Here is a 26380-nt window from a genome sequence, read left to right on the forward strand (position 1 = left end):
CGGTTTCCCGGTGCTCCCGGTACTGGTGAACCCCTCCTCATGCTCCCGGTACCGGTAACCCCCCCTCCCCCGGTGCTCCCGGTACCGGGATGCAGCCGCAGCCCCGGTGCTCCCGGTACCGGATCCATCCCCCCGGTGCTCCCGATACCGGATCCATCCCCATCCCCCCGGTGCTCCCGGTACCGGATCCATCCCCGGTGCTCCCGATACCGGCTCCATCCCCAGCCGCATCCCGGTTTCCCGGTGTATCCCGGTGGGGGGGGGGGTGATGACGCGGCTCCCCCGGTGCGGGGGCTGGGGGAGGTTCCCGGTGCGGCGGCGCCGTGTGTGGGGGGGGTGGTTTTGGGCGGGGGGGTCGGGATGCGGCCCCGCCATTGGCTGCCGGGGAGGCGGCGGGGACGAGCGGCGGCGCGCCCGGTGCGCAGGGCGGCACCGGCGGCACCGGCAGAGCACCGGCTGCCCCCCCCTCCCCGCTGCCCCCCCCCCCAATAACACGGTGAGTCGTGTCCCCCCCTCACCCCACATCCCGTTATCCCCCCACCCCCACCCCGAGCATCCCAGTCCCGGTACCGGGATACCGGGAGGTGCCTCCGGTGCACCGGGAGGGGCTTCGCCATCCGGTACCGGGGAGAGGAGGGGGGGGGTAAGGGAGGGGTGGGAGGAGGTTTGTACCCCCCCTACACCCCCCCCCAACCCCGTTATCCCCCCAGCCCCACCCCGAGCATCCCAGTCCCGGTACCGGGAGGCGCCTCCGGTGCACCGGGAGGGGCTTCGCTGCCGGTACCGGCGGGGGGGGGGAGGGGGGGGGAAAGGCGGGGGGGGGAGGCTGGGATAGACCCCCCCCTCTCCTGGGAGGATGGGGGGGTTTGGGGGGGTCCCGGTGCCTGGGTACCCGGGGGGGTCCTTCAAGGTGACCGGCGGGAGGGGCCCTGTCCTGCTGCGGGGGGGGGGGTGGGGGTGAGGGTGCTGGGGGGAGCTGGAAGGGTTTTGGGGGTGCTGGGGGGGGTGATAATGGGTTATGGAGGCGCTGGGGGGCTCTGAGGGAGGTTATGGGGGGCTGGGGGTGATGAGGGGGGTTATGGGGGGCTGGGGATGATGGGGGTTTGGGCGCTTATGGGGGGGCTTGTGGGGGGCTACCAGTGGTTCTCGGGGGTCACTGGGGGGGACTACAGGGGTCTGGGGCTGGTGTTGGGGAGGGGTATGGGGGAGGGGTATGGGGGGTCCTTGTGGGGGCAGCTTGGGGTGTCTGGGGGGGTGTCTGGGTTTTGGGGGGGGGGGGGGGTCTAGATCAGCCACCGACCCCCTGGGTGTCACCAGGAGAAGGTCCCCCAAAACCTCCCCCAATCCCCCTCAACCCCTCCAAAGCCCCCAACCCCACCTTAACCCCCCAAACCGCCCCAAACCCCCTCCCAACCCTACCCAGCCCCCCCCAAGCCCTCCCAACCCCCCCGAAAGCCTCTCAAACTGCCCCAAGCCCCCCCAACCCCCTCCCAAACCCCTCACAACCCCCCCAACCCCCCCAAACTGCCCCCAAACCCCCTCAAACTGCCCCAAACCACCCCCAATGCCCAAAAACCTCCCCTCACCTCTCGCCCCCCACCCCAAATCCCCCCCCCAGCCCGATGGCGGCCGAACTGGACAACATGGAGCAGCAGAACAACAACAACAGCCCCTGGGACCCCCCGGAGCCGCGGGGCTGGGACGACCCCGCTGCCACCGCCAAGCTCTTCGAATGCTCCCGCATCAAAGCCCTGGCTGGTAGGTCCCCCCCGAGCCCCCCACCCCAAAATCCCACCCCCCTCAAACCCCCCCCCCATGGCTGGTAGGTCCCCCCCAAGCCCCCCACCCCAAAACCCACCCCCACCCCCCCAAAACCCCCCCATGGCTGGTAGGTCCCCTCCAAGCGCCCCACCCCAAAACCCCCCATGGCTGGTACGTCCCCCCCAAGCCCCCCCTCCCCAAAACCCCCCCATGGCTGGTAGGTCACCCCCAAGCCCCCCACCCCAAAACCCACCCCCACCCCCCCAAAACCCCCCATGGCTGGTAGGTCCTCCCCAAGCCCCCGTACTCCAAAGCCCCACCCCCCACCCCCCCAAAAGCTCCCCCATGGCTGGTAGGTCCCCCCCAAGCCCCCCACCCCCCAACCCCGCGGTGGCGGGCGCTGGAGCCGGCGCCTTGTCGCGGGCAGACGAGCGGGACGCGGTGCAGAAGAAAACCTTCACCAAGTGGGTGAACTCCCACCTGGCGCGCGTCTCCTGCCGCATCGGCGACCTGTACAGCGACCTGCGCGACGGCTTCGTGCTCACGCGCCTGCTGGAGGTGCTGTCCGGGGAGCAGCTGGTGAGACGCGGGGCCCCCCACCACCCCCACCCCCCGGGTCCCACCAGCCACCAAGCTGGGATGAACTGGGACCTCCCCATCCTCACCACCACATCCCATGTCCCACCAACCACCAAGCTGGGATGAACTGGGACCTCCCCATCACCACCACCACATCCCATGTCCCACCAACCACCATGTTGGGATGAGCTGGGATCTCCCCATCATGACCACCACATCCCATGTCCCACCAGCCACCAAGCTGGGATGAACTGGGACCTCCCCATCACCACCACCACATCCCAGGTCCCATCAGCCACCAAGCTGGGATGAACTGGGACCTCCCCATCACCACCACCACATCCCATGTCCCACCAGCCACCAAGCTGGGATGAACTGGGACCTCCCCATCCTCACCACCACATCCCAGGTCCCATCAGCCACCAAACTGGGATGAGCTGGGACCTCCCCATCACCACCACCACATCCCAGGTCCCACCAGCCACCAAACTGGGACCTCCCCATCATGACCACCACATCCCAGGTCCCATCAACCACCATGCTGGAATGAACTGGGACCTCTCCATCCTCACCACCACCACCAAGGTCCCACCAAGCACCAAGCTGGGATGAGCTGGGACCTCCCCATCACCACCACCACCCCCCTCCTTCATGTCCCACCACGCCCCCCAAGCTGGGCTGAACTGGGTGGGAGGCCCTTCTCCCAGGTGAAGGGAGGTGACGGGTCCCAGTGTCTCGGGCAGCCCAGACCCACGCGTGGCCGGATGCGGATCCACTCCCTGGAGAACGTGGACAAGGCGCTGCAGTTCCTCAAGGAGCAGCGGGTGCACCTGGAGAACGTGGGGTCCCACGACATCGTGGACGGGAACCACCGCCTCACCCTTGGCCTCATCTGGACCATCATCCTGCGTTTCCAGGTAGCTGGGGACGGGCTGTGCCCCCCCAACCCCAGGGGATGGTGTCCCCACCCCCGGGGACCTGCCTGTGCCTCAGTGTCCCTTGGCTTTCCCCAGATCCAGGTGATCAAAATCAAGACCGAAGACAACCGGGAGACACGCTCGGCCAAGGATGCTCTGCTGCTCTGGTGCCAGATGAAGACAGCGGGGTGGGTGGTGGCCAGGTGGACCTCCACCCTGGATGGGGGGGGGGGGAGGTGGGGGGTGGACCCATCACCATTCGACACACCCCCCCCCCCCCCCCCCAATGACCTGTCTCCACAGCTACCCTGAGGTGAACATCCAGAACTTCACCACCAGCTGGAGGGATGGGTTGGCCTTCAATGCCCTCATCCACAAGCACAGGTAGAGGTGTGAACACCTGGGGTCCCTCTGTGGGGTTGGGGGGGGGGGCTCAAAGCGATTGTCCCCTGCTTGCAGGCCGGATCTCATCGACTTCCACAAGCTGACCAAGTCCAATGCCACCTACAACCTCCAGCAGGCCTTCAACACGGCTGAGCAGCAGCTGGGGCTCAGCAAGCTGCTGGACCCCGAGGGTAGGGGGGTGAAGATGATGGGGGGGGGTCTGGTTGTGTGTCTGTCCGTCCGTCCGTCCATCCATCCATCCATCCATCCATCCATCCATCCATCCATCCATCCCTTCATCTCTCCATCCATCCATCCATCCATCCATCCATCCATCCATCCATCCATCCATCCATCCATCCATCCATCCATCCATCTCTCCATCCATCCATCCATCCATCCATCCATCCATCCATCCATCCATCCATCCATCCATCCATCAGCTCAGGGTGGGGTTTCCCCACTAATTGCTCCTGGCTTCGTTTGCCACCTCAAAGGACTTTTATGGGAGGGCTCAAGGTTGAGGGGAGCAGCCTAAGGTTGGGCTTTGTTGGACCAGGGGTGGTGGTGGTCGGGGTGGGGCTTTGGGAGGGTTGAGGGGATCTCAACTGCCCACCAGATGTCAACATGGAGGACCCCGATGAGAAGTCCATCATCACCTACGTGGTGTCCTTCTACCACTACTTCTCCAAGATGAAGGCGCTGGCCGTGGAGGGCAAGCGCATCGGCAAGGTGGGTGGCTCCACGGGCTGCCCCATCCTTGCTCCACAGCATGTCCCACCCTTTGGCCCGTGGGATGTCCCACCCCTCTCTGCACCCTCAAGGACCGGGGCCATACTGGTCCCACTGGGACATGGAGGTCGCCCCTCAAGCCACTCAGGGTTTCTTGGGGGGGGTCCTGTGGGACGCATCCCTGAGCCGTAGGGGGAGTGACTCACCTATCTCCCACCAGGTTCTGGACCAGGCCATGGAGATCGAGGCCATCATCGAGCGGTACGAGGCGCTGGCGGCCGAGCTGCTGGCCTGGATCCAACACACCATCACCATCATCAGCAACCAGAAGTTTGCCAACTCCTTGACTGGGGTCCAGCAGCAGCTCCAGGCCTTCACCGCCTTCTGCACCCTGGAGAAACCCATCAAGTGAGTGGGTGTGGGGGGACAACCACGGGGTGGGGGAGGACACGCCGTGGCCGGACTCTTGACCCAGTGCTCCCATCCCTGCAGGTTCCAGGAGAAGGGGAACCTGGAGGTCCTGCTCTTCACCATCCAGAGCAAGCTCCGGGCCAACAACCGCAAGCTCTACGTCCCCAGTGAGGGCAAGACCATCTCCGACATCAACAAGGTGCTGGTGGGACAGGGGTGACCTCTCCATCCTGAGGGAAGGGTTGGGGACCTCCTTTTTGGGTGGGTGAGCCCTGTGTGTCCACCCCTTCCAGGCTTGGACCTGCCTGGAGAAGGCTGAGCACGAGCGGGAGGTGCTGCTGCGCAACGAGCTGATCCGGCAGGAGAAGCTGGAGCTTCTGGCCCAACGTTTCGACCACAAAGCTGTGATGAGGGAGACGTGGCTGAACGAGAACCAGCGCCTGGTCTCACAGGTGAGGTGGGGTGGGCTCAGTGGGGTGGTGGGGGGTAAGGAACCCAACATATGGGGGGATGAGGAACCCAACATGTGGGGGATGAGGAACCCAACGTGTGGGGGGATGAGGAACCCAACGTGTGGGGGGATGAGGAACCCAACTCTTGTGTGGTGGGACCTCCTTGGTTGAGTGAGGAGAGGTCCACCCCACCTGCCATCACCTCCCCTCCACCCCAGGACAACTTCGGCTACGACCTGCCGGCGGTGGAAGCGGCCATGAAGAAGCACGAGGCCATCGAGGCCGACATCTCCTCCTACCAGGAGCGCATCCAGGTGGTGGTGGAGTTGGCCCTGGAGATGGAATCCGAGGGCTACTACGACACCAAGCGCATCAGCGCCCAGAAGGACAACATCCTGCGCCAGTGGGGCCTGCTGACCGAGCTGGTCCGCTCCCGCCGCGCCCGCCTGGAGCAGAACCTGGCCCTGCAGAAGATCTTCCAGGAGATGGTCTACATGATTGATTGGATGGAGGAGATGCAGGTAGAACTGGGGGATATGGGGTGGGGTGTACCAGGTGCTGGATTGGGAAGGGAAGAGCATTGGGAAGGTGGGTGCCCCATCCCTGTTCCATGAGGTGCTTCATGGGGTGCCCCATCCTTGCTCCATGGGGTTCTCCATGAGGTGCCCCATCCTTGCTCCATGAGGTGTCCCATCCTTGCTCCATGGGGTGCTCCACGGTGGGAAGACCAAGCTCCCCTGTTGGCCTGGTTCCCCCTCCCCCAGGTGCTGCTGGTCTCCAAGGATCTGGGGAAGCATCTTCTGGAGGTTGAGGACCTGCTGCAGAAGCATGGGCTGCTGGAGGCCGACATCTCCGCCCAGACTGAGCGGGTCCAGGCGCTCAACGCCGCTGCCCTCAAGTTCTCCGAGCTGGAGGGTAAACGTGGGCAACGGGGTGGTCACCACGAGGAGGACTGGCAGATGCTGGGTTGGTCTTCTTGGGGAGACCAACCCAAGGTCTTTGGGGTGCTGTAGACCAAAGTCAGGGCACTGTAGACCACAGTCTTCAGGGTACTGTACACCAAGGTGTTTGGGTGCTATAGGCCAAGGTCTTCAGGGTGCTGTAGGCCAAGGTGTTTGGGGTGCTCTAGACCAAAGTCAGGGTGCTCTAGAACAAGGTCTTCAGTGTACTCTAGACCAAGGGGTGCTGTAGACGAAGGTGTCGGGGGTGCTGTAGACCACAGTCTTCAGAGTGCTGTAGATCCTGTAGACCACCTCAGCCAAGATCTGGTTTCCTTGGTCCAGGCTACCAACCCTGCGACCCTCAGATCATCTGCAACCGGGTCAACCACGTCCAGACGTGCCTGGAGGAGCTGGGGGAGCTGGCGGGCAAGAGGCGCAAGGAGCTGGAGGACTCCCGCCAGCTTTGGGCCTTCTTCCAGGAGATGGAGGAGGCCGAGACCTGGATCCGGGAGAAGGAACAGATCTTGGCCTCCAAGACCTGCGGCCGGGACCTGAGCAGCGTCTTGACCTTGACCAACAAGCACAAGAGCATGTTGGGTGAGCTGGGCAGCCGGCGGGCGCTGCTGCACCAGGCCATGAAGAAAGGAGAGCAGATCTTGGCCAAGAAACGCTTCAGCCCTGGCGGGATCCAGGAGAAGATGCGGGAGGTCCGGCTCCGCTGGAAGAAGCTGGAGGAGGTGACGGGGTTACACCAGCAGCGGCTGCAGGAGGCCCTCAACTTCTTCCAGTTCAGCACCGAGACGGATGACCTGGTGGCCTGGCTGCAGGACACCTACCGCATCGTCTCCAGCGATGACTTTGGCCACGATGACTACTCCACCCAAGCTCTGCTCCGCAAGCACCGGGCGGTGGTGGAAGAGGTGGAGAAGCACCGCGCCGCCGTCTTGGCCCTCAGGAAGCAGCTGGCTCTCCTGGCCCCTGAGCATCGTCAAGGGGTGGACGTCCAGATCCGGGTGGTAGAGGTGGAGCAGCTCTATGGGGAGGTGGCCGAGGTGGCCGTGCTGAGGCAGCAGTGGCTGCAGGACGCCTTGGCCGTCTACCGCATGTTCAGCGAGGTCCACGCCTGCGAGGTCTGGGTGGATGAGAAGGAGCAGTGGTTAGAGAGGATGGAGGTGCCTGAGGAGCTGGATGAGGTTGAGGTGGTCCAGCACAGGTGGGTGGGAGAAGAGGTAGGGGTTGGCTGGACCTCCCCCCTGTTGAGGATGCTGCTTGCTCACGTCATCTCCTTCTCCTCTTCCTCCTTCTCCTCCTCCTCAGGTTTGAGAGCCTGGACCAGGAGATGAACAGCGTCATGGGACGGATCTTGGATGTCAATCAGGTGGTGCAGCAGTTGGTGGATGGGGGGCACCCCAGCTCTGAGGAGGTCCGCTCCTGCCAGGACCACCTCAACGGCAGGTACGGGGTGTGGGAAGGGGATGGAGATGTAGGGCCAAGACCATCCCAGGCGGGGCTGAGGTGGACCAAATCCTGCTTGGGTGGTGGAGCTGACTCCAGCCTCTGCTTCTCCTGTCTTGGTGGGATGTCCCCATGGGGGTCAAGCCCGTTCCAGGAGTTGGTGATGCCCAAGGTGGACCCCATCCTGGTGATGGAGAGGGTGCAGGTTTTCCCATTTTGGTGGGACATCCCCATGGGTCCAAGCCCATTCCAAGGGGACCCCATTCTAGTGATGGAGATGGTGCAGGTTCTCCTGCCTTGGTGGGATGTTGAAGCCCATTGCAAGTGTCAGCAATGCCCAAGGTGGACCCCATCCGGGTGATGGAGATGGTGCAGAGCTCCATCCCGGTCTTTACTCCACCTCCATCCCCATCTCCAGGTGGAACCGGGTGGTGGAGCTGGTGGAGCGCAAGAAGGAACAGCTCAGCTCCGTCCTGAAGATCCAGAACTACCTCCTGGAGTGCGGAGAGATGAAGGAGCAGGTCAGGGAGAAGAGGAAAGCCATCGAGGCCACCCAGTCTGGTGGCGGGGACCTGGGGGGGGTGCTGGCCTTGCAACGCCGCCTCTCCACCATGGAGGCTGCTCTGGTTGCCTTGGAACCTCGGCTGGTGGAGCTTCAACGGGAAGGCGAAGCCTTGGCCGCCTCCCACCCTGGGAGAGCCTTGGAGATCCTCCTGCCCTTCGAGCAGATCAGCGAGGAGTGGGAGGCCCTGAAGAGGGCCCTCCAAGGTTGTGAGGACTCCTTGACAGTTGCCAGTCGCCTGCAACAGTTTATCCAAGACTTGGACAACTTCCTCAGCTGGTTGGTGAAGACCCAAGCGGCCGTGGCCTCCGAGGAGGTCCCGGGGAGCTTGGCCGAAGCGGAGAGGTCCTTGAACCAACATGCTGCCCTCAAGGAGGAGATCAACGGCTACGAGGAGGACTACGCCAAGATCCAAGCTGCCAGTGACCTGCTGGCCTTGGAGGAGACCGAGGTCCCCTACCTGTCCTTGCAGCAGTGGCTGCAGAAGCTGGACGCGGGGTGGGGGAAGCTCCTGCAGAGCTGGGAGAGGCGGCGGGAGGCGCTGGTGGAAGCTCACGTCTTCCACCTCTTCCTCCGGGATGTCCAGCAGTGCGAGGCCAGCCTCTACAACCAGGTAGAGACCGCGGGGAGAAGGTCTTGATTGAGACGAGGAGGGTGGGAGAAGAGGTTGAGCAAGGTCTTGGGTGAGCCAAAGAGAAGAGGTTGGCCAAGGATGGGGAATCCTGGAGACTGACCAAGGATGGGGAATCCTGGAGATTGACCAAGGGTGGGGAACCCCAGAGGTTTGTCAGGGATGGGGAACCCCAGAGGCTGATGGAGGATGAGGAACCCCAGAGGTTGACCAAGGTTGAAGAACCCCAGAGGTTGAGCCAGGTCTTGGTTGAGCCAAGGAGAAGAGGTTGGCCAAGGATGGGGAACCCCAGAGGTTGAGCAGGGAAGAGGAACCCCAGAGCTTGCCCAGGGATGGTCGACCACTGATGATGCTCAACCCCTGATGTTCAACCACTGGTGGTTGATGGGGAACCACCCCTCCCTCCAGGAGTCCACCCTGGCCCACGCCGAGCTCCCCAACACGGTGGAAGGGGTGTCCAACGCCATCAAGAAGCACAAGGACTTCACCACCACCATGGACCTCAACCTGCAGAAGCTCCAGCTGGCCCTCCAAGCCGGCGAGAGCCTCCAGCGCCAAGGCAACCGCTACAGCGACCGCGTGGCCGCGGCGATGGAGGAGCTCCGTGCCAAGTAGGTCCTGGGACAGCAGTGCCTCGACCCCCCACCCCATCCCACCCCACCCCAGCACCTTGGAGACCCCCCTGGGGGGGACCACGATGGACCTGGATCTGCTGACCCCTCCTCACTGCGGCTGACGGGGGATCCAACCTTGTACCTCAGTCTCCCCATTGGATTAATTTGGCCTTTGGGGGGGGGGGGGTGGTTTTGGTGCTGGAAGATGGGGTGGGGTGGGGTCACTTGGTGGGCAGCTCTGAGACCACCCACCCCCCACGCACCCACAGGAGCCACCGCAACTTCCAGCTGGCTCAGGAGTGGATGCAGCGGCTCGAGGACCACCTGGAGCTCCAGAGGTTCCTCCAGAACTGCCAGGAGGTAGGACCAGGACCTCCCCTCACCCCAACACCCCCCCCCCCGCCCCCCGAACCTCCCCATCCCCCCACCCAGTTACTCCAGGGTCCCAAACGGGTGCTGAGATGGTGGGATGGTGTCACCCCCCTACCCGTGTCGCCATCCATGGTGGGGTCTGTGTGGTGTCACCCACAGCTTTGGGTGGGGGGTGTCCCCAACCCCCCCAAAGAACCCATCGGGGGCGGGGGTGTCTCTTTGCCCCCCCCCCCCCCCCCCCAGATGCTCCTCAGCATCTCGGGGGGTTTCCATGGAGTCACCCCCCACCCGTGTCACCATCCATGGTGGGGTCTGCGTGGCATCACCCGTGGCTTTGGGTGGGGGGTGCCCCCAAAACTCCCCCCCCTTCCCCAAAACCCAGTCTGGGGGGCTGGTGTCTGTGTGTCCCCCCCAGCTGCTCCTCAGCATCTCAGGGGGCTTCGCTGATGTCACCCCCCACCCGTGTCACCATCCTCAGTGGGGGCTGTGTCACATCCTGGGGGGCGGTGGGGGGGTGTCCCCAAAGCTCCCCACACGACACCCCCCCCCCCCCCCCCCAAATCCAGTCTGGGGCTGCTGGTTTCTGTGTGTCCCCCTCCCCCAGCTGCTCCTCAGCATCTCCGGGACCCCCCCCGTGGCCGTGGGAGGGGCCCATCCCCGCCGGGTCCCCCCCGGCGCCGGGTTCAGGTTCCCGGTGACGCTTCCCGGGAGAGGCTCCGGATCCGGGATCCGGGATCCGCGCTCCGCCCGCTCTGCGGCACCGGCACCTTCCTCCCCCCGCCGCCGCCTCCTCCTCCTCCTCCTTCTCCTCCTCCTCCTCCTCCTCCCCCTCCTCCTCCTCCTCCTCCTCCTCAGCACCCCCCATCATCCCTTCGCCCCCCCCCCCAAAGGGATTCCTCGCGGGGGGGGGGAGAGAGAGAAGGGGGGGGTTAGCTCCATCATCTCCTCATCTTCATCCTCCTCCTCACTTCCTCCTCCTCCTCATCACCGGAGAGGGACCACAACCCCCCCCCCCCCCCCACCCCAAATAACCCCTTTGCCCCCCCCGAATAGATTCTTGGAGGGGGGGAAAGGGAAAGGAGGGGGGGTGTTTAGATCCATCATCTCCTCATCTTCGTCATCCTCCTCCTCCTTCTCCTCCATCCTCCTCATCTTCATCCTCCTCATCTTCATCCTCCTCATCTTCATCCTCATCTTCCTCAGTGCCGGAGAGGGACCAGAGACACCCCCCCCCCCCAATCACTCCTTTGCCCCCCCCCCCCCAAAGGGGTTCCTTTTGGGGGGGGGGGGGGAGAAAGAAGGAGGGGGGGTTTAGATCCTTCATCTCCTCATCTTCCTCATCCTCTTCATCCTCACCACCAGAGAGGGACCACAGTCCCCTCCCCCCATCATCCCTTCACCCCCAAAGGGATTCCTTGGGGGGTGACAAGAAAAGGAGTAGGGGGGGGTAGATCCTTCATCCTCCTCATCCTCCTCATCTTCATCCTCCTCATCCTCCTCATCACCGGGGTGGCACCACAGCGCTCCCCCCCCCCCCCCTTTGCCCCCCCCCCCCTCCCAAAAGGGATCCCTTGGAGGAGAAGAGGGAGGAGGAGGAAGGGGAAGGGGGGGGGGGGGGTGTGCTTCGATCTTCCTCCCCATCCTCATCCTCCCCGCTCCCCCCTCACCCCCCCGCCGCAGCTGGATGCCTGGATCCGGGAGAAGGTGCTGATGGCCGGGGACCCAAAAAGGGACCCCCCCCCCGGCCCCCCCCGGCCCTGGCTGAAGCACGAGGCCTTCATGGCCGAGCTGGCGCAGAACCGAGAGTGGCTGGAGAAGATCGAGAAGGTACCAGGGATGGGGGGGGGGATGGTTTGGGGGGGGGGCATGGTTTTTGGGAGGGGGGGGGATGATTTGGGGGGGATATTTTGGGGGAGAGGGAGGCTTTTTAGGGAGGATGTTTTTTTTTTTAAGGGGGGGGATTTTTTTGGAGGGCCCCCCGGTAAATGGGGGGGGGTTTAACTGTGGTATTTGGGGGGGGGGAGAGGTTTCTGAGCGGGGGGGGGTGGTGATGTGGTGGTTGGGACCCCCCCCCACCCCGCCAATCTCTCGCTGCGGACCACCCCCCCCTTCCCTCTGCAGTTCCCCCCCCCCCCCCCCCCCCACTGCATCCTGCTCGCTGCATCCCTCTGGCACGGTGCCCCCCCACTGCCCCCCCCCCCCCCCCCCCCCGCTGCTGCATCCTTCTCCGGCTGCATCCCCACCTCACCCCGGCTCGATCCCCACCCCCCGCTCCATCTCCCCCCCCAGCTGAATCACCCCCCCCCCTCCATCTCCTTTACCCCCCTCCCCCGGCTGTATCCCCCCCCTCCGGCTCCATCACCCCCCCCCCCGGCTCCATCACCCCCCCACTTTCCTTGTCCCCCCCCCAATTTCTCTCCCTGCCCCCTATTCCTGCCCCCAATTCCTGCACCCCCAATTCCTGCACCCCTTTTCCTCCCCCCCCATTTCTCCCCCCCCCTTTTCCTTCTCCCCAATTCCTGCCCCCTAATTCCTGGCCCCCTTTTCCTCCCCCCTGATTTCTGCCCCACTTTTCTTGCCCCCCCACTCCTGGACCCCCATTTCTGCCCCCAATTCCTGCACCCCCATTTCTGCACCCCTTTCCCTGCCTCCCCTTTTCCCTACACTCCCTTTCCTGCCCCCCCCCCCTTTCTGTCCCCCTTTCCTGCACCCCCATTTCTGCCCCAAATTCCTGCCCCCTTTCCCTGTCCCCCCTTTTCCTTCCCTTATTTCGTGCCCCCCCCTTTTCCTGCCACCCAATTTCTGCCACCTTTTCTTGCCCCCCCATTCCTGCCCCAAATTCCTGCCCCCCATTCCTGCCCCCCATTCCTGCATCCCCAATGTCTATCCTCCCCTTCCTGCACCCCTACTTCTGCCCACCCATTTCTGCTCCCCTTTCCCTGCCCCCACTTTTCCCTGCACCCCCTTTCACCCCACACACACTGCACCCCCCTTTTTTTCCCTCCCCTCACCCCCCCCCCCAAAAAAAATCCCCACACCCTCTCCACCCTCCCCCAAGAACACCCTCCCCACCATGGCTGGACACCCACCCCCACCATGGCCAACCACCTTCTCCCCACCCCCCCAAAACCCCCAATTCCCTACTGAAATGGGGACACACACACCCCGCTCCCCTTGACCCCCCCATGATGACCCCCCCTACCAAGGAAGGTGAAGAACTTCTCCTGGCCAAACCTGAGCTCTCTGGGCCCATCCAACGACAACTGGAAGAGCTCCGGCAATGCTGGGTGGAGCTGGAGACCACCAGCCAGGCCCGGAGCCGGCGGCTGGCCGAGGCCGCGGCTGCCGAGCGCCTGGCGCGGAGCTACGCCGACATGGAGGCCCGGCTGGGCCGGCTGGAGGAGCAGCTGGAGACCGTGGGGGCCGGTGCCGACCTGCTCAGCGTCAGCAGGCAGCTCAAGAGGTTGCAGGTGGGGTTTGGAGGGGGGGGACACACGACATGTTTGGTGACGGGGGGACTTGGGAGGTGTCAGGTTGTTGGGGGGATGTAAGGTGCTGGGGGGACACCAGGTCTTGGGGGACACCAGGTTGTGGAGGGACACAAGGTTATGGGGGGGATACAAGGTGCTGGGGGGACACCAGGTCTTGGGGGACACCAGGTTGTGGAGGGACATGAGGTTATGGGGGGGATACAAGGTGCTGGGGGGACACCAGGTCTTGGGGGACACCAGGTTGTGAAGGGACACAAGGTTATGGGGGGGATACAAGGTGCTGGGGGGACACCAGGTATTGGGGGGACACCAGGTTGTGGAGGGACATGAGGTTATGGGGGGGATACAAGGTGCTGGGGGGACACCAGGTATTGGGGGGACACCAGGTTGTGGAGGGACACGAGGTTATGGGGGGGATACAAGGTGCTGGGGGGACACCAGGTATTGGGGGGACACCAGGTTGTGGAGGGACACGAGGTTATGGGGGGGATACAAGGTGCTGGGGGGACACCAGGTCTTGGGGGCGTTCGGTGTTGGGGGGATACCAGGTTATGGAGGGACATGAGGTTATGGGGGGCAAGTTGGGTGTTGTGGGGGGCCCAAGGTCTTGGGGGACACCAGGTTATGGAGGGACACCAGGGTTATGGGGGATACAAGGTCTTGGGGGGGCACCAGGTTATGGGGAGCAGCAGGTCTTGGGGGATGTTGGGTGTTGGGGGGGGGACACCAGGATCTGGGGGAAGCCCCAGTTGTTGGGGTGTCTCCCCACCACCCTCCTACCTGGGTGCTGCCTCAGTTTCCCCGGGGTTTGGGAGGGGAATTGCCCCTTCCCCATGGTCCCACCCCCACCCCAAGGCCACCCCACCTTCCGCAGACGATGGAGACGCAGGTGGAGGAGTGGTACAAGGAGGTGGGGGAGCTGCAGGCGCAGGCGGCGGCGCTGCCGGCGCAGGCGGCCGGGGGGCAGCGGGTGGGCGAGCGGCAGAGCGCGGTGGGGACCCGCATCGTCCGCCTCATCGAGCCCCTCAAGGAGAGGAGGAGAATCCTCCTGGCCTCCAAGGAGGTTCATCAGGTCAGCCACGAGCTGGAGGAGGAGGTGGTGAGTATGTGGGGATGGGGAGGGGGATGGGGATGGGGATGGGAAGGGGGATGGGGTGGGGATGGGATGGGGATGGGGATGGGAAGGGGAAGGGGGAGAGGGATGGGGATGGGATGGGGAAGGAGGAGGGGGATGGGGATGGGATGGGGAAGGGATGGGGATGGGATGGGGAAGGGATGGGGATGGGGATGGGATGGGGAAGGGGGAAAGGGATGGGGATGGGATGGGATGGGGTGGGGATGGGGGTGGGATGGGAACAAGGATGACACTGACCCCCCACCCCACCCCACCCCAGCTGTGGGTCCAGGACCGGCTGCCCCTGGCCACGCTGAAGGACCACGGCACCAACCTGCAGACGGTCCAGCAGTTCATCAAGAAGAACCAGGTCAGCCCCCGCCCCGCCCCCAGCTCTACAACGGGTGGATGGGGACACCCACCACCCACCTCACCCCCTCCCCACCCTTCCCACCACCCCTTCCTCTCCCCCCCTCCCCCAGAACCTCCGCAGGGAGATCCAGGTCCATCGTCCTCGTGTGGACGAGGTGCTGGAACGTGCCGGCGCCGTGGCCTCCATCAAGAGCCCCGAGGCCGAAGGGGTCCGGCGTCTTCTGGAGATGCTGGGGACCATGTGGGGGGAGCTGCAGGAGCAGGCTGAGCGCCGCCAGCAGACCCTGGATGCCACCTACCAGCTGGAGCAGTACTACTTCGATGTGGCCGAGGTGGAGTCGTGGTTGGGGGAGCAGGAGCTGCTCCTGATGAGCGAGGAGAAGGGCAAGGTGCTCATGGGGTGGTTGGAAGGGTGATCCTTAACCCCCCCCCCCACCCCACACACCAGCATCTCACCACCCTAACGTGTGTGTCCCCCCCCCCAACCAAGGATGAGCAGAGCACCCTGCAGCTCCTCAAGAAGCACCTCCTGACCGAGCAAACGGTGGAGAACTACGAGGAGACCATCGCCCAGCTCTCCCGCCAGTGCCGGGCCCTGCTGGAGCTTGGCCATCCTCAAAGGTGGGTGCAAGTCTCCCCATCACCCCATTACCCCCCCACCCAACCAAGCCTGGACCACCCCACCGTCCCATCACCCCATTTCCCTACCCAACTGAGGCTGGGCGCCCCTTCTAGAGCCTTCTCGAGCTTCTAGATCTCAGATCCTTTGAGGATGGCCAAGCTCTAGATCCTTTCAGGATCCTCCTTCCCACTAATCCTCCTTCCTGTTGCCCTGTTCCCCCACCCAACCACGTCTGGATTCCCCTTCTAGAGCTTCTAGATCCTTTGAGGATCCTCCTTCCCACTAACCCTCCTTCCGATCACCTCGTTCCCCCCACCCACCCAAGTCTGGACCCCGCTCAGCCTCTGGGGTCTTTGGCGTTCACCGGCCGCTGTGTCCCCTTGCCCAGCGAACAGGTCAGCAGGCGTCAGTCGCAGGTTGACCGGCTGTACGTGTCTCTGAAGGACCTGGTGGAGGAGCGCAAGGCCAAGCTGGAGCAGCAGTATTGGCTCTACCAGCTCAACCGTGAGGTGGACGAGCTGGAGCACTGGATCGCCGAAAAGGAGGTGGTGGCCGGCTCGCCCGAGCTGGGGCAGGACTTCGAACATGTCACGGTCAGTTGGAGGGGTCTTGGTGTTGTCCGTGGGCTGGAGGGCTTGGAGTTGTCTCCATCCAGTGTTGGGTGGGCTTGGAGTTGGTCTTGGTGTTGTCCCTGGGCTGGAGGACTTGGAGTTGTCTCCATCCCCATTGGGTGGTCTTGGTGTTGTCTCCCTCCCCCACTGGGTGGTCTTGGCGCTGTCCTTGCCACCACACTAGGGTTCTTGTTGTGCTCCTGGTGTGTTCCTGGACACCATCCCAACCCCGTTCCCGGAGACCCTCAGCCCCATCCCTTCCCACCACCAGCCTTGCCTGTCCCTCACCTCCCCCCGTTGCCACCCCAGCTCCTCCAGGAGAAGTTCCTGGAGTTCGCCAGTGAGACGGGCAGCATCGGCCAGGAGAGGATCGCCGCCGTCAACCAGATGGTGGACGAGCTCATTGACTACGGCCACGCCGACGCCGCCACCATCGCCGAGTGGAAGGACGGGGTCAACGAAGCTTGGGCCGACCTCCTGGAGCTGATGGAGACCCGGGCTCAGATGTTGGCGGCTTCTCACGAGCTCCACAAGTTCTTCAACGACTGCAAGGAGGTTTTGGGGCAAATCGAGGAGAAGAGGCAACGTCTCCCTGAACTGGCCGCCCGCGAAGGCCGCACGTCGGCCGGCGCCTTGCAACGGGCCTTGGGCGCCTTCGAGCATGACGTGGAGGTCTTGGTGACCCAAGTGAGGCAGCTCCAAGAGGGAGCGGCGCAGTTGAGGACCCTCTACGCCGGGGACAACGCCGAGGCCATCGCTGGGAGGGAGCAGGAGGTGCTCAGGGCCTGGAAGGAGCTCTTGGCTGCGTGCGAGGAGTGTCGGCTCCACGTCGCCAGCATCGCTGATAAGATCCGCTTCGTCAGCACCGTCAGGGACCTTCTGGCCTGGATGGATGGTGTCCTCTGCCAGATCGGAGCTGGGGAGAAGCCCAGGTAGATGGGAGCTGAGTGGTGAGGGCCTGGAGGGGTGTGGTGGCCCCAAAAAACATGTCCTGGAGCAGCTGTGGTGCCAGGGATGTCCTGGCCTGTCTGGAGGATCCTGGTCCTGTCCCAAACAAGGATCCTGGTCCTATCCCATCTGGAGGATCCAGGTCCTGTCCCAAAGAAGGACCCAGGTCCTGTCCCGTCTGGAGGACCCTTGTCCTGGCCAATCCCAAGGACCCATCCCTGGAGCCCAGCACCTCACTCCGAGGCCTCGGTGTCCTCTCCCGTCCATGGAACCGAGGACTCATGTCCTGTCCCATCCCAGGGACACGTGTTTTGTCCCAACCACAGCACCAAGGAGGCCCTGGCCCATCTGAAGGACCCATGTCCTGCTTGGAGGACCCACGCCCCGTTTCCCTCATGAACCCAAGGAAGTCCTCTCCCATCTGGAGGACCCATGTACCCCTTGGAGGACCCATGCTCTACTTGGAGGACCCATGTCCTGTTCCCCCCATGAGCCCAAGGAGGTCCTGGCCCATCTGGAGAACCCATGTCCCACCCCTGCAGCCAAGAACCCACCTCCAATTCCACCCCAGGGTGGTGGTAGGACACACCTGTCCCCATCCCCCTGTCGCCGTCCCAACCTCCACCCCCCACTCGCAGGGACGTCTCCTCGGTGGAGCTGCTGATGAACGACCACCAAGGGCTGAAGAGCGAGATGGAAGCGCGTGGGAAGAGCATCACCTCCTGCCTGGAGCTGGGCAAGACCCTCATCCTCAGCAAGAGCCCCGCAGCTGATGAGGTTCTGGGGTGGGGGTTGTGGACAGGGGGTGGTGGGGTGGGGTCTGGAGCTGGTTTTGGCGGGGGGGAGGGTGTTGGTCCCAAGGTGTCTCCTCCACCCCCCGCAGATCAAAGCCCACGTGGAGAAGCTGCTGGCGAAGAAGAAGGAGATGATGGAGAAGTGGGAGAAGCACTGGGAGTGGCTGCAGCAGAGTGAGTCCCACCCCGGGTGGGGGGGTGGGGGGGTCAAGGTGGGGGGGGGTGGGGGTTCAGCTCCACCCACCACCCTCACGGGGATGAGATGCTTTTTGGGGGGCTGGTACCTCCTCCAGCCCCTCCTCCCATCATCCCACCCCCTCCCTATCCATCCGCCCATCAGTGCTGGAGGTCCACCAGTTTGCCCAGGAGGCCGTGGTGGCCGACGCGTGGCTGACGGCCCAGGAACCTCTCCTGAAGAGCCAGGAGCTGGGGAGCAGCGTGGACGAGGTGGAGCAGCTGATCCGGAGACACGAGGCCTTCCGGAAGGCGGCGGCCGCCTGGGAGGAGCGGTTCAGCTCCCTCAGGCGTCTCACCACGGTACAGACGCCTTGTGGGGGGCCGGGGTCACCCCTTCTCCCCCCCGGGTGAACAACCCCCCCCACCCCCACCCCATTGTGGCTGTGGATGGTGGGTCACCTTCCCTGTCTCTGTTCCCGGCTCCGTCCTTATCTCATGGCCACCGTCATCCTCATCCGTCCTGCTTCCCTATCCCCTTCCTCGGCTCCTTCCTCATCCTCGTGTCCATCCCTACCCCATCTCCACCTTCATCCCATCACCATCACCTTCATCCCCTTCCTCATCCCATCATCCCTGTCTCACCCTATCTCCATCATCTCACCCCATCTCCATCATCTCCACCCCCCTCCTCACCCCACCTCCATCATCTCCACCCCCTTCCTCCTCCCATCTCCATCACTTTCATCCCCTTCCTCATCCCATCATCCCCATCTCACCCCATCTCCATCATCTCCATCCCCTTCTTCACCCCATCTCCATCATCTCACCCCATCTCCATCATCTCCACCCCCCTCCACAACCCCTTTCCTCCTCCCATCTCCATCACCTCACCCCCTTCCTCATCCCATCATCCCCATCTCACCCCATCTCCATCATCTCACCCCATCCCCTCCACCCTCTCCCTCCTCCCATCCCCCCCCTTCCCCATCCCCCCCCCCCACTCCCCCCCGCTGCAGATCGAGAAGCTGAAAGCTGAGCAGAACAAGCAGCCCCCCACCCCCCTCCTCAGCCGCAAATTTTTGGGGGACCCCCAGGGGGGTCCAACCCCACCTCCTGCTGCTGCCCCCGAGCGCCCCGAAGCCCGTCGCCTCGAACCCCGCATCGCCTACGTCCACCACGAGCTCCACCCCGAGCGCCTCCAACCCAAACTTGACCGTGTCCAAGGACCTCCTGGGGATGGAGGTCCCGGTGGGGAACACCCTCAAACTGAGACCCTGGTGCCCCCTAAAACTGAGGAGCCCCCCGTGGAGGGCAGGGTGGGGCTGGCAGAGCGGCGCCGGGAACGCCGGGAGCGACGCTTGGAGCGGCAGGAGTCCAGCGAGCCGGAGCTGCCGCGGCACAATGGAAAGGCCAGCGGGTGAGCAGGGGTGGGGACTGGTGATGCTGGTGGCACTGGTGGGGTGAGGTGGCTGGGGACGGCTGTGACGCTGCCTCCTGTTCCACCCCACAGAAAAGCCACCTTGGCTGACATCGTGGAGCAGCTGCAAGAGAAGGAGGCAGGGGGGCCCGTGCCGGCTCCAGTGAGTCCCCACGGTGTCCCCTCGGTGTCCCCTCGGCTGGTGTGTCCTTGGTGTCCCCTCAGCATGTCCTTGGCACGTCTTTGGTGTCCCCTTGGTGTCCACTTGACTTGTCCTAGGTGTCCCCTTGGTGTCCCCTCAGCATGTCCTTGTGTCCCCTCAGTGTCCCCTTGATGTCCCCTTGGTGTCCCCTTGGTGTCCTTGGCATGACATTGGTGTCCCTCCGTGTCCCCCCAGCACCCCCTTGACGTCTCCTTGGTGTCCCCTCCATGTCCCCTCGGCATCCACGCCTGGGTGGGTTGCCAGGACCCTCACCCCGATGTCCATCACCCCCCCTTGGTCCAGCCCCGGGAGCGGGAATCCCCCGCTCGCCTTCCCACCGGTCCCGAGGGGCTTCCGGAGAGGACACCGCGGCCTGACCGCCCCCGCGCCCGCGACCGCCCCAAACCCCGCCGGCGCCCGCGACCCAAAGACCCCACCCAAGGTCCCGGGGAGACGCGGCGGTCGCGGTCGGCCCCGGCTCAGGGCAGCGCCCCGCCGCCCCCGCCGCCCCCCACCCACACGGTGCAGCACGAAGGGTTCCTCTTCCGCAAGCACGAGCTGGATGGACCCAACAAGAAGGCGTCCAACAGGTGGGGAGGGGGCACAGGGTGGGGTGGCAGGGTGGTCTGGGAGGGAAAGGGAGGGACCACGGCTTTGGAGGTCCGGCAGTGGTGAAGGTTCATCAAGGTTTGGGGGGTCCATCAGTGGAGGTTCACCAGGGTTTGGGGGTCCATCAAGAGAGGGGGTCCATCAGTGAAGGTTCATCAGGCTTTGGGGGTCCATCTGTGAAGGTTCACTAGGGTTTGGAGGTCCATCAAGAAAGGGGGTTCACCAGGGTTTGGAGAGGTCCATCAGGGGAGGGGGTTCACTAGGGTTTGGGGGTCCATCTGTGAAGGTTCACCTGGGTTTGGGGGTCCATCAAGGGAGAGCTTCATCAGGGTTTGGGGGTCCACCAATGGAAGAGGTTCATCTGGGTTTGGAGGGGGTTCACCAGGGTTTGGAGAGCTCCATCAGTGGTTAATGTTCACCAGGGTTTGGGGGTCCATCACGGGAGGGGGCTCACCTGGGTTTGGAAGTCCAACAGTGTAGGAGGTTCACCAGGGTTTGGAGAGGTCCACTGGTACCACCACCCCCTGTTGTGTGTCCCCCACTTCTCCCTGAGCAGATCCTGGGTGAACCTCTACTGTGTCCTGAGCAAGGGGGACCTGGGCTTCTACAAGGACGCCAAGGGCCAGGCGTCGGGCAGCACCCACGGCGGGGAGCCCCTCCTCAACCTCCACCAGGCCACCAGCGAGGTGGCCAGCGACTACAAGAAGAAGAAGAACGTCTTCAAGCTCAAGTACGCTGGGGGGTCTCGGTGGTGGGGTGGGGGTGGCGGGTGGTTGGGTGGTGGGTGGTGGTGGTTGGTTGGGGGGTGGTTGGGTGGTGGGTGGGTGGGTGGGTGGTTGGTTGGTTGGGTGGTGGGTGGTGGGTGGTGGTGGTTGGTTGGGGGGTGTTGACCCCCAGATTCTTGCTGTTGGGTTGAGTTGGGGTCTCCTCTTGTGTCTCCTCTTGTAGGACCAGTGACGGGAGCGAGTTCCTCCTGCAAGCCAAGGACGAGGTAGAACTCGACAGGCCTGGGGGTGGGAGGAACCTGGGGAGCTTGGGGGGGGGGGGGTCAGTGCTGGTTTTGAGGGACTCGATGATGGTTTTGGGGTCCCCCCCAACCCAGGACATGAGGGGCTGGCTGAGGGCGCTGGCGGCCTGCGCCCAGGAGCACACGGAGGTGGCGCGCTGGAGCCAGGGCCTGGGGGTGGGAGGAACCTGGGGGGTTTTGAGGGAGGGTCAGTGATGGTTTTGGGGGACCTGCTGATGGTTTTGGGGTCCCCCCCCAACACAGGAGGACATGAGGGGCTGGCTGAGGGCGCTGTCGGCCTGCGCCCAGGAGCACGCGGAGGTGGCGCGCTGGAGCCAGGGCCTCCTCACCACCTCCTCCACCGACGAGGGGCTCCCCCGGCGGGAGGGCGACCGGCGCTCCAGCACCTCGGGGAGACGGAAGTGACACCCCCAAACCCCCCAACACCCCCCCCCCCCACTACACCCCAACACCCCCACCCTCCCCATTTTTCAGGATACCCCAACCCCTCCCCCAGATCCTCCACCCCAACCCAGATGCTGGGTGAGGACCCACCATCCCTGGGGTGGCGTGGGGGGAGATGGGGTGACACCCCTCCCCCTCCCCCCCCCAAAATCCTGGGTGCCCCCCCCCAAATCTTGGGTACCTCCCAGATCCTGGGTGCCCCCCCCCTCAAATCAGGATGCCCCCTAAGTTCTAGGTGCCTCCAAAGCATGGGTGCCCCCCTCCCCCCCCCCCCCCAAATTCTGGATGCCTCCCTCAAATCTTGGGGACCCCCCCAAATACTGGGTGCCCCCTCAATTCTGGGTGCCCCTCCAAAATCCTGGGCAGCCCCCCCAAAATGTCCCCCCTCCTCCCAATTCCTCCTCCCTGGGGTCCCCTCCCTCGGCCCCCCCTTTTCCTTTGCACAAGCCATAGAGCCGGGGGGGGTCCCCCAAACCGGGCAAGGGGGGGTCCCATCACCTGAGGTACCCCATCATGTGGGGGGTCCCCATCATTTGGGGGGTGTCTCTATCCCCCCAGAGTACCCCTCCACTTGGGGGGGGTCCCCATCACTTGTGTGTGGGGGTCCCTATCACCACAAGGGGGGGGTTCCCATCACCACAGGGTGCCCCATCATCTGGGGGGGCCCCTGATCACCTGGGGGGGTGTCCCCATCACCTGGGGTACCCCGACACTTGTATGGGGGGCTCCTCATCACCTAGGGGGGTGTCCCCAAAATTGGGGGGGGGTCCCTATCACCCCAGGCTACCCATCACTTGAAGGGGGGTGTCCCCATCACCCTGGGGTACCCCATCACTTGTGGGGGGGGGGGGGGGTCCCCCATCACTTCAGGGTACCCCATCATGACCCGGGGGGGGGGGGGGTGATGCCCCTCCATGTGCCCCCCCGGGGACCCCCCTTGCCCCCCCGGGCCTGTGCGCCGCGCTGTGACTGTATAAATGTAATAAACCCCCCGCTGCACCCCCCGCACCCCAAAAATAAAGGAGCAGGAAGGACCCCCGGGGGTTCCCCCGCCGACGACGCACGTGGGGCTGGAGGGGGGGGGCGCACAACCCCTCGTCCCCCACCCCGGGGAGGGGTTTCGGGGTCAGCAGGGGGGTTCTGGGGGGCTATTTGGGGGGGGCAGAAGGGGGGGGGGGGTTCTAGCGACTCGCCCTCCCCCTCCACCCCGAGCGGTGCTGCTGGCCCTTTAAAAGCGGGGGGGGCGCAGAAATCCCGCCCCCCCCTTAGCTTGATTGGCACCGCGCTCAGCCAATAGATTCGCAGGTTGGCTGGTGGATGGGAGGGGATTGGTGGGTGGCACGGCGCGGCCTAGCGCGTCTGGCCAATGAGAAAGGAGGGGGTGGGACGCTGAGCGCGGATGAACCAATGAGAAGCGAGAGAGCGGAAACAGCGGGCGGAAGCGGAAGCAGCGGCAGCGGCCACGGCGGCTCCGGGCGGGACAGGCCGGCCCGTGGCTGAGCTCGTGCGCCTGGGGACCCCCCCGGGACCCCCCACCACGGGACCCCCCGGTGTCCCCTGTCGCCTCCCGTCCGCCCCGACCCGCTCACTTCCGGGTCCCCGCGGGGGTTTAGGGGGACACCCCCCGCCCCCCGGCGCCCCCCAGAGACCCCCGGACACCCCAGCCCCCCCCAGGAGCCTCTTGGAGCCCCTCAGACCCCTCCGGACCCCCCGGAATCCCCCAGAGACCCCTGAACCCCCCCCAGAGACAACACTAGACCCCCCCAGGCATCCCTCTGACACCCCCACCCCCTTTCTGGACCCCCCCTAGGTCGCCCTCTGAACCCCCCCGACCCCGCTGGACGCCCCCTATACCCCCCTCTGACCCCCCCAGACCCCTCTGGACGCCATCTATACCCCCCTCAGACACCCCCAGACCCAAATGGAGAGGGGCTGCTTGGGGGCCCCCTGGGGCCCCTTCAGGCCAGCTAGGTCTTTGGGTCCTGGCTCCTTCGCTTTGGGAGCAGTCGCTGGACGTTTGGCACGTTGGCCGGAGAGTGCTTCTCGGGCCGCGACCTGCAACCGGGCAGGTAGCTCCCAGGTTCCCGGCCCAACGAAAGCCCCCAGACCCAAATGGAGAGGGGCTGCTTGGGGGCCCCCTGGGGCCCCTTCAGGCCAGCTAGGTCTTTGGGTCCTGGCTCCTTCGCTTTGGGAGCAGTCGCTGGACGTTTGGCATGTTGGCCGGAGAGTGCTTCTCGGGCCGCGACCTGCAACCGGGCAGGTACCTCCCAGGTTCCCGGCCCAACGAAAGCCCCCAGACCCAAATGGAGAGGGGCTGCTTGGGGGCCCCCTGGGGCCCCTTCAGGCCAGCTAGGTCTTTGGGTCCTGGCTCCTTCGCTTCGGGAGCAGTCGCTGGACGTTTGGCATGTTGGCCGGAGAGTGCTTCTCGGGCCGCGACCTGCAACCGGGCAGGTAGCTCCCAGGTTCCCGGCCCAACGAAAGCCCCCAGACCCAAATGGAGAGGGGCTGCTTGGGGGCCCCCTGGGGCCCCTTCAGGCCAGCTAGGTCTTTGGGTCCTGGCTCCTTCGCTTTGGGAGCAGTCGCTGGACGTTTGGCATGTTGGCCGGAGAGTGCTTCTCGGGCCGCGACCTGCAACCGGGCAGGTACCTCCCAGGTTCCCGGCCCAACGAAAGCCCCCAGACCCAAATGGAGAGGGGCTGCTTGGGGGCCCCCTGGGGCCCCTTCAGGCCAGCTAGGTCTTTGGGTCCTGGCTCCTTCGCTTTGGGAGCAGTCGCTGGACGTTTGGCATGTTGGCCGGAGAGTGCTTCTCGGGCCGCGACCTGCAACCGGGCAGGTACCTCCCAGGTTCCCGGCCCAACGAAAGCCCCCAGACCCAAATGGAGAGGGGCTGCTTGGGGGCCCCCTGGGGCCCCTTCAGGCCAGCTAGGTCTTTGGGTCCTGGCTCCTTCGCTTTGGGAGCAGTCGCTGGACGTTTGGCATGTTGGCCGGAGAGTGCTTCTCGGGCCGCGACCTGCAACCGGGCAGGTACCTCCCAGGTTCCCGGCCCAACGAAAGCCCCCAGACCCAAATGGAGAGGGGCTGCTTGGGGGCCCCCTGGGGCCCCTTCAGGCCAGCTAGGTCTTTGGGTCCTGGCTCCTTCGCTTTGGGAGCAGTCGCTGGACGTTTGGCATGTTGGCCGGAGAGTGCTTCTCGGGCCGCGACCTGCAACCGGGCAGGTACCTCCCAGGTTCCCGGCCCAACGAAAGCCCCCAGACCCAAATGGAGAGGGGCTGCTTGGGGGCCCCCTGGGGCCCCTTCAGGCCAGCTAGGTCTTTGGGTCCTGGCTCCTTCGCTTTGGGAGCAGTCGCTGGACGTTTGGCATGTTGGCCGGAGAGTGCTTCTCGGGCCGCGACCTGCAACCGGGCAGGTACCTCCCAGGTTCCCGGCCCAACGAAAGCCCCCAGACCCAAATGGAGAGGGGCTGCTTGGGGGCCCCCTGGGGCCCCTTCAGGCCAGCTAGGTCTTTGGGTCCTGGCTCCTTCGCTTCGGGAGGAGTCGCTGGATGTTTGGCATGTTGGCCGGAGAGTGCTTCTCGGGCCGCGACCTGCAACCGGGCAGGTACCTCCCAGGTTCCCGGCCCAACGAAAGCCCCCAGACCCAAATGGAGAGGGGCTGCTTGGGGGTCCCCTGGGGCCCCTTCAGGCCAGCTAGGTCTTTGGGTCCTGGCTCCTTCGCTTTGGGAGCAGTCGCTGGACGTTTGGCATGTTGGCCGGAGAGTGCTTCTCGGGCCGCGACCTGCAACCGGGCAGGTACCTCCCAGGTTCCCGGCCCAACGAAAGCCCCCAGACCCAAATGGAGAGGGGCTGCTTGGGGGCCCCCTGGGGCCCCTTCAGGCCAGCTAGGTCTTTGGGTCCTGGCTCCTTCGCTTTGGGAGCAGTCGCTGGACGTTTGGCATGTTGGCCGGAGAGTGCTTCTCGGGCTGCGACCTGCAACCGGGCAGGTACCTCCCAGGTTCCCGGCCCAACGAAAGCCCCCAGACCCAAATGGAGAGGGGCTGCTTGGGGGCCCCCTGGGGCCCCTTCAGGCCAGCTAGGTCTTTGGGTCCTGGCTCCTTCGCTTTGGGAGCAGTCGCTGGACGTTTGGCATGTTGGCCGGAGAGTGCTTCTCGGGCCGCGACCTGCAACCGGGCAGGTACCTCCCAGGTTCCCGGCCCAACGAAAGCCCCCAGACCCAAATGGAGAGGGGCTGCTTGGGGGCCCCCTGGGGCCCCTTCAGGCCAGCTAGGTCTTTGGGTCCTGGCTCCTTCGCTTTGGGAGCAGTCGCTGGACGTTTGGCATGTTGGCCGGAGAGTGCTTCTCGGGCCGCGACCTGCAACCGGGCAGGTACCTCCCAGGTTCCCGGCCCAACGAAAGCCCCCAGACCCAAATGGAGAGGGGCTGCTTGGGGGCCCCCTGGGGCCCCTTCAGGCCAGCTAGGTCTTTGGGTCCTGGCTCCTTCGCTTTGGGAGCAGTCGCTGGACGTTTGGCATGTTGGCCGGAGAGTGCTTCTCGGGCCGCGACCTGCAACCGGGCAGGTACCTCCCAGGTTCCCGGCCCAACGAAAGCCCCCAGACCCAAATGGAGAGGGGCTGCTTGGGGGCCCCCTGGGGCCCCTTCAGGCCAGCTAGGTCTTTGGGTCCTGGCTCCTTCGCTTTGGGAGCAGTCGCTGGACGTTTGGCATGTTGGCCGGAGAGTGCTTCTCGGGCCGCGACCTGCAACCGGGC

At 64.8% G+C, this 26380-nt stretch overlaps 1 protein-coding gene across 1 annotated transcript; it reads left to right on the forward strand.

The window, feature by feature from the left end:
- Window positions 1–89: 89 nt before the first annotated feature.
- Window positions 90–21600, forward strand: SPTBN4 (spectrin beta, non-erythrocytic 4; the record flags this gene model as incomplete). The annotated part of the gene is made up of 35 exons (XM_084281108.1): window positions 90–179; window positions 1614–1758; window positions 2189–2340; window positions 3084–3257; window positions 3354–3445; window positions 3561–3641; window positions 3717–3832; window positions 4261–4373; window positions 4594–4781; window positions 4866–4983; window positions 5078–5236; window positions 5455–5757; window positions 6001–6151; window positions 6520–7390; window positions 7495–7632; window positions 8051–8807; window positions 9234–9436; window positions 9709–9799; window positions 11492–11638; window positions 13018–13281; window positions 14177–14401; window positions 14697–14786; window positions 14899–15177; window positions 15279–15409; window positions 15799–16003; window positions 16331–16953; window positions 17608–17746; window positions 17853–17937; window positions 18104–18300; window positions 18957–19357; window positions 19451–19520; window positions 19755–20149; window positions 20725–20898; window positions 21117–21159; window positions 21439–21600. The coding sequence occupies 35 exons, from the start codon at window positions 90–92 to the stop codon at window positions 21598–21600; spliced, it is 7572 nt and encodes a 2523-aa protein (XP_084137234.1).
- Window positions 21601–26380: the final 4780 nt, after the last annotated feature.

This window comes from Gallinula chloropus (genome assembly GCF_964237585.1).
Source record: "Gallinula chloropus genome assembly, contig: HAP1_SCAFFOLD_465, whole genome shotgun sequence".
In the NCBI taxonomy this organism is placed as follows: Eukaryota; Metazoa; Chordata; class Aves; order Gruiformes; family Rallidae; genus Gallinula; species Gallinula chloropus.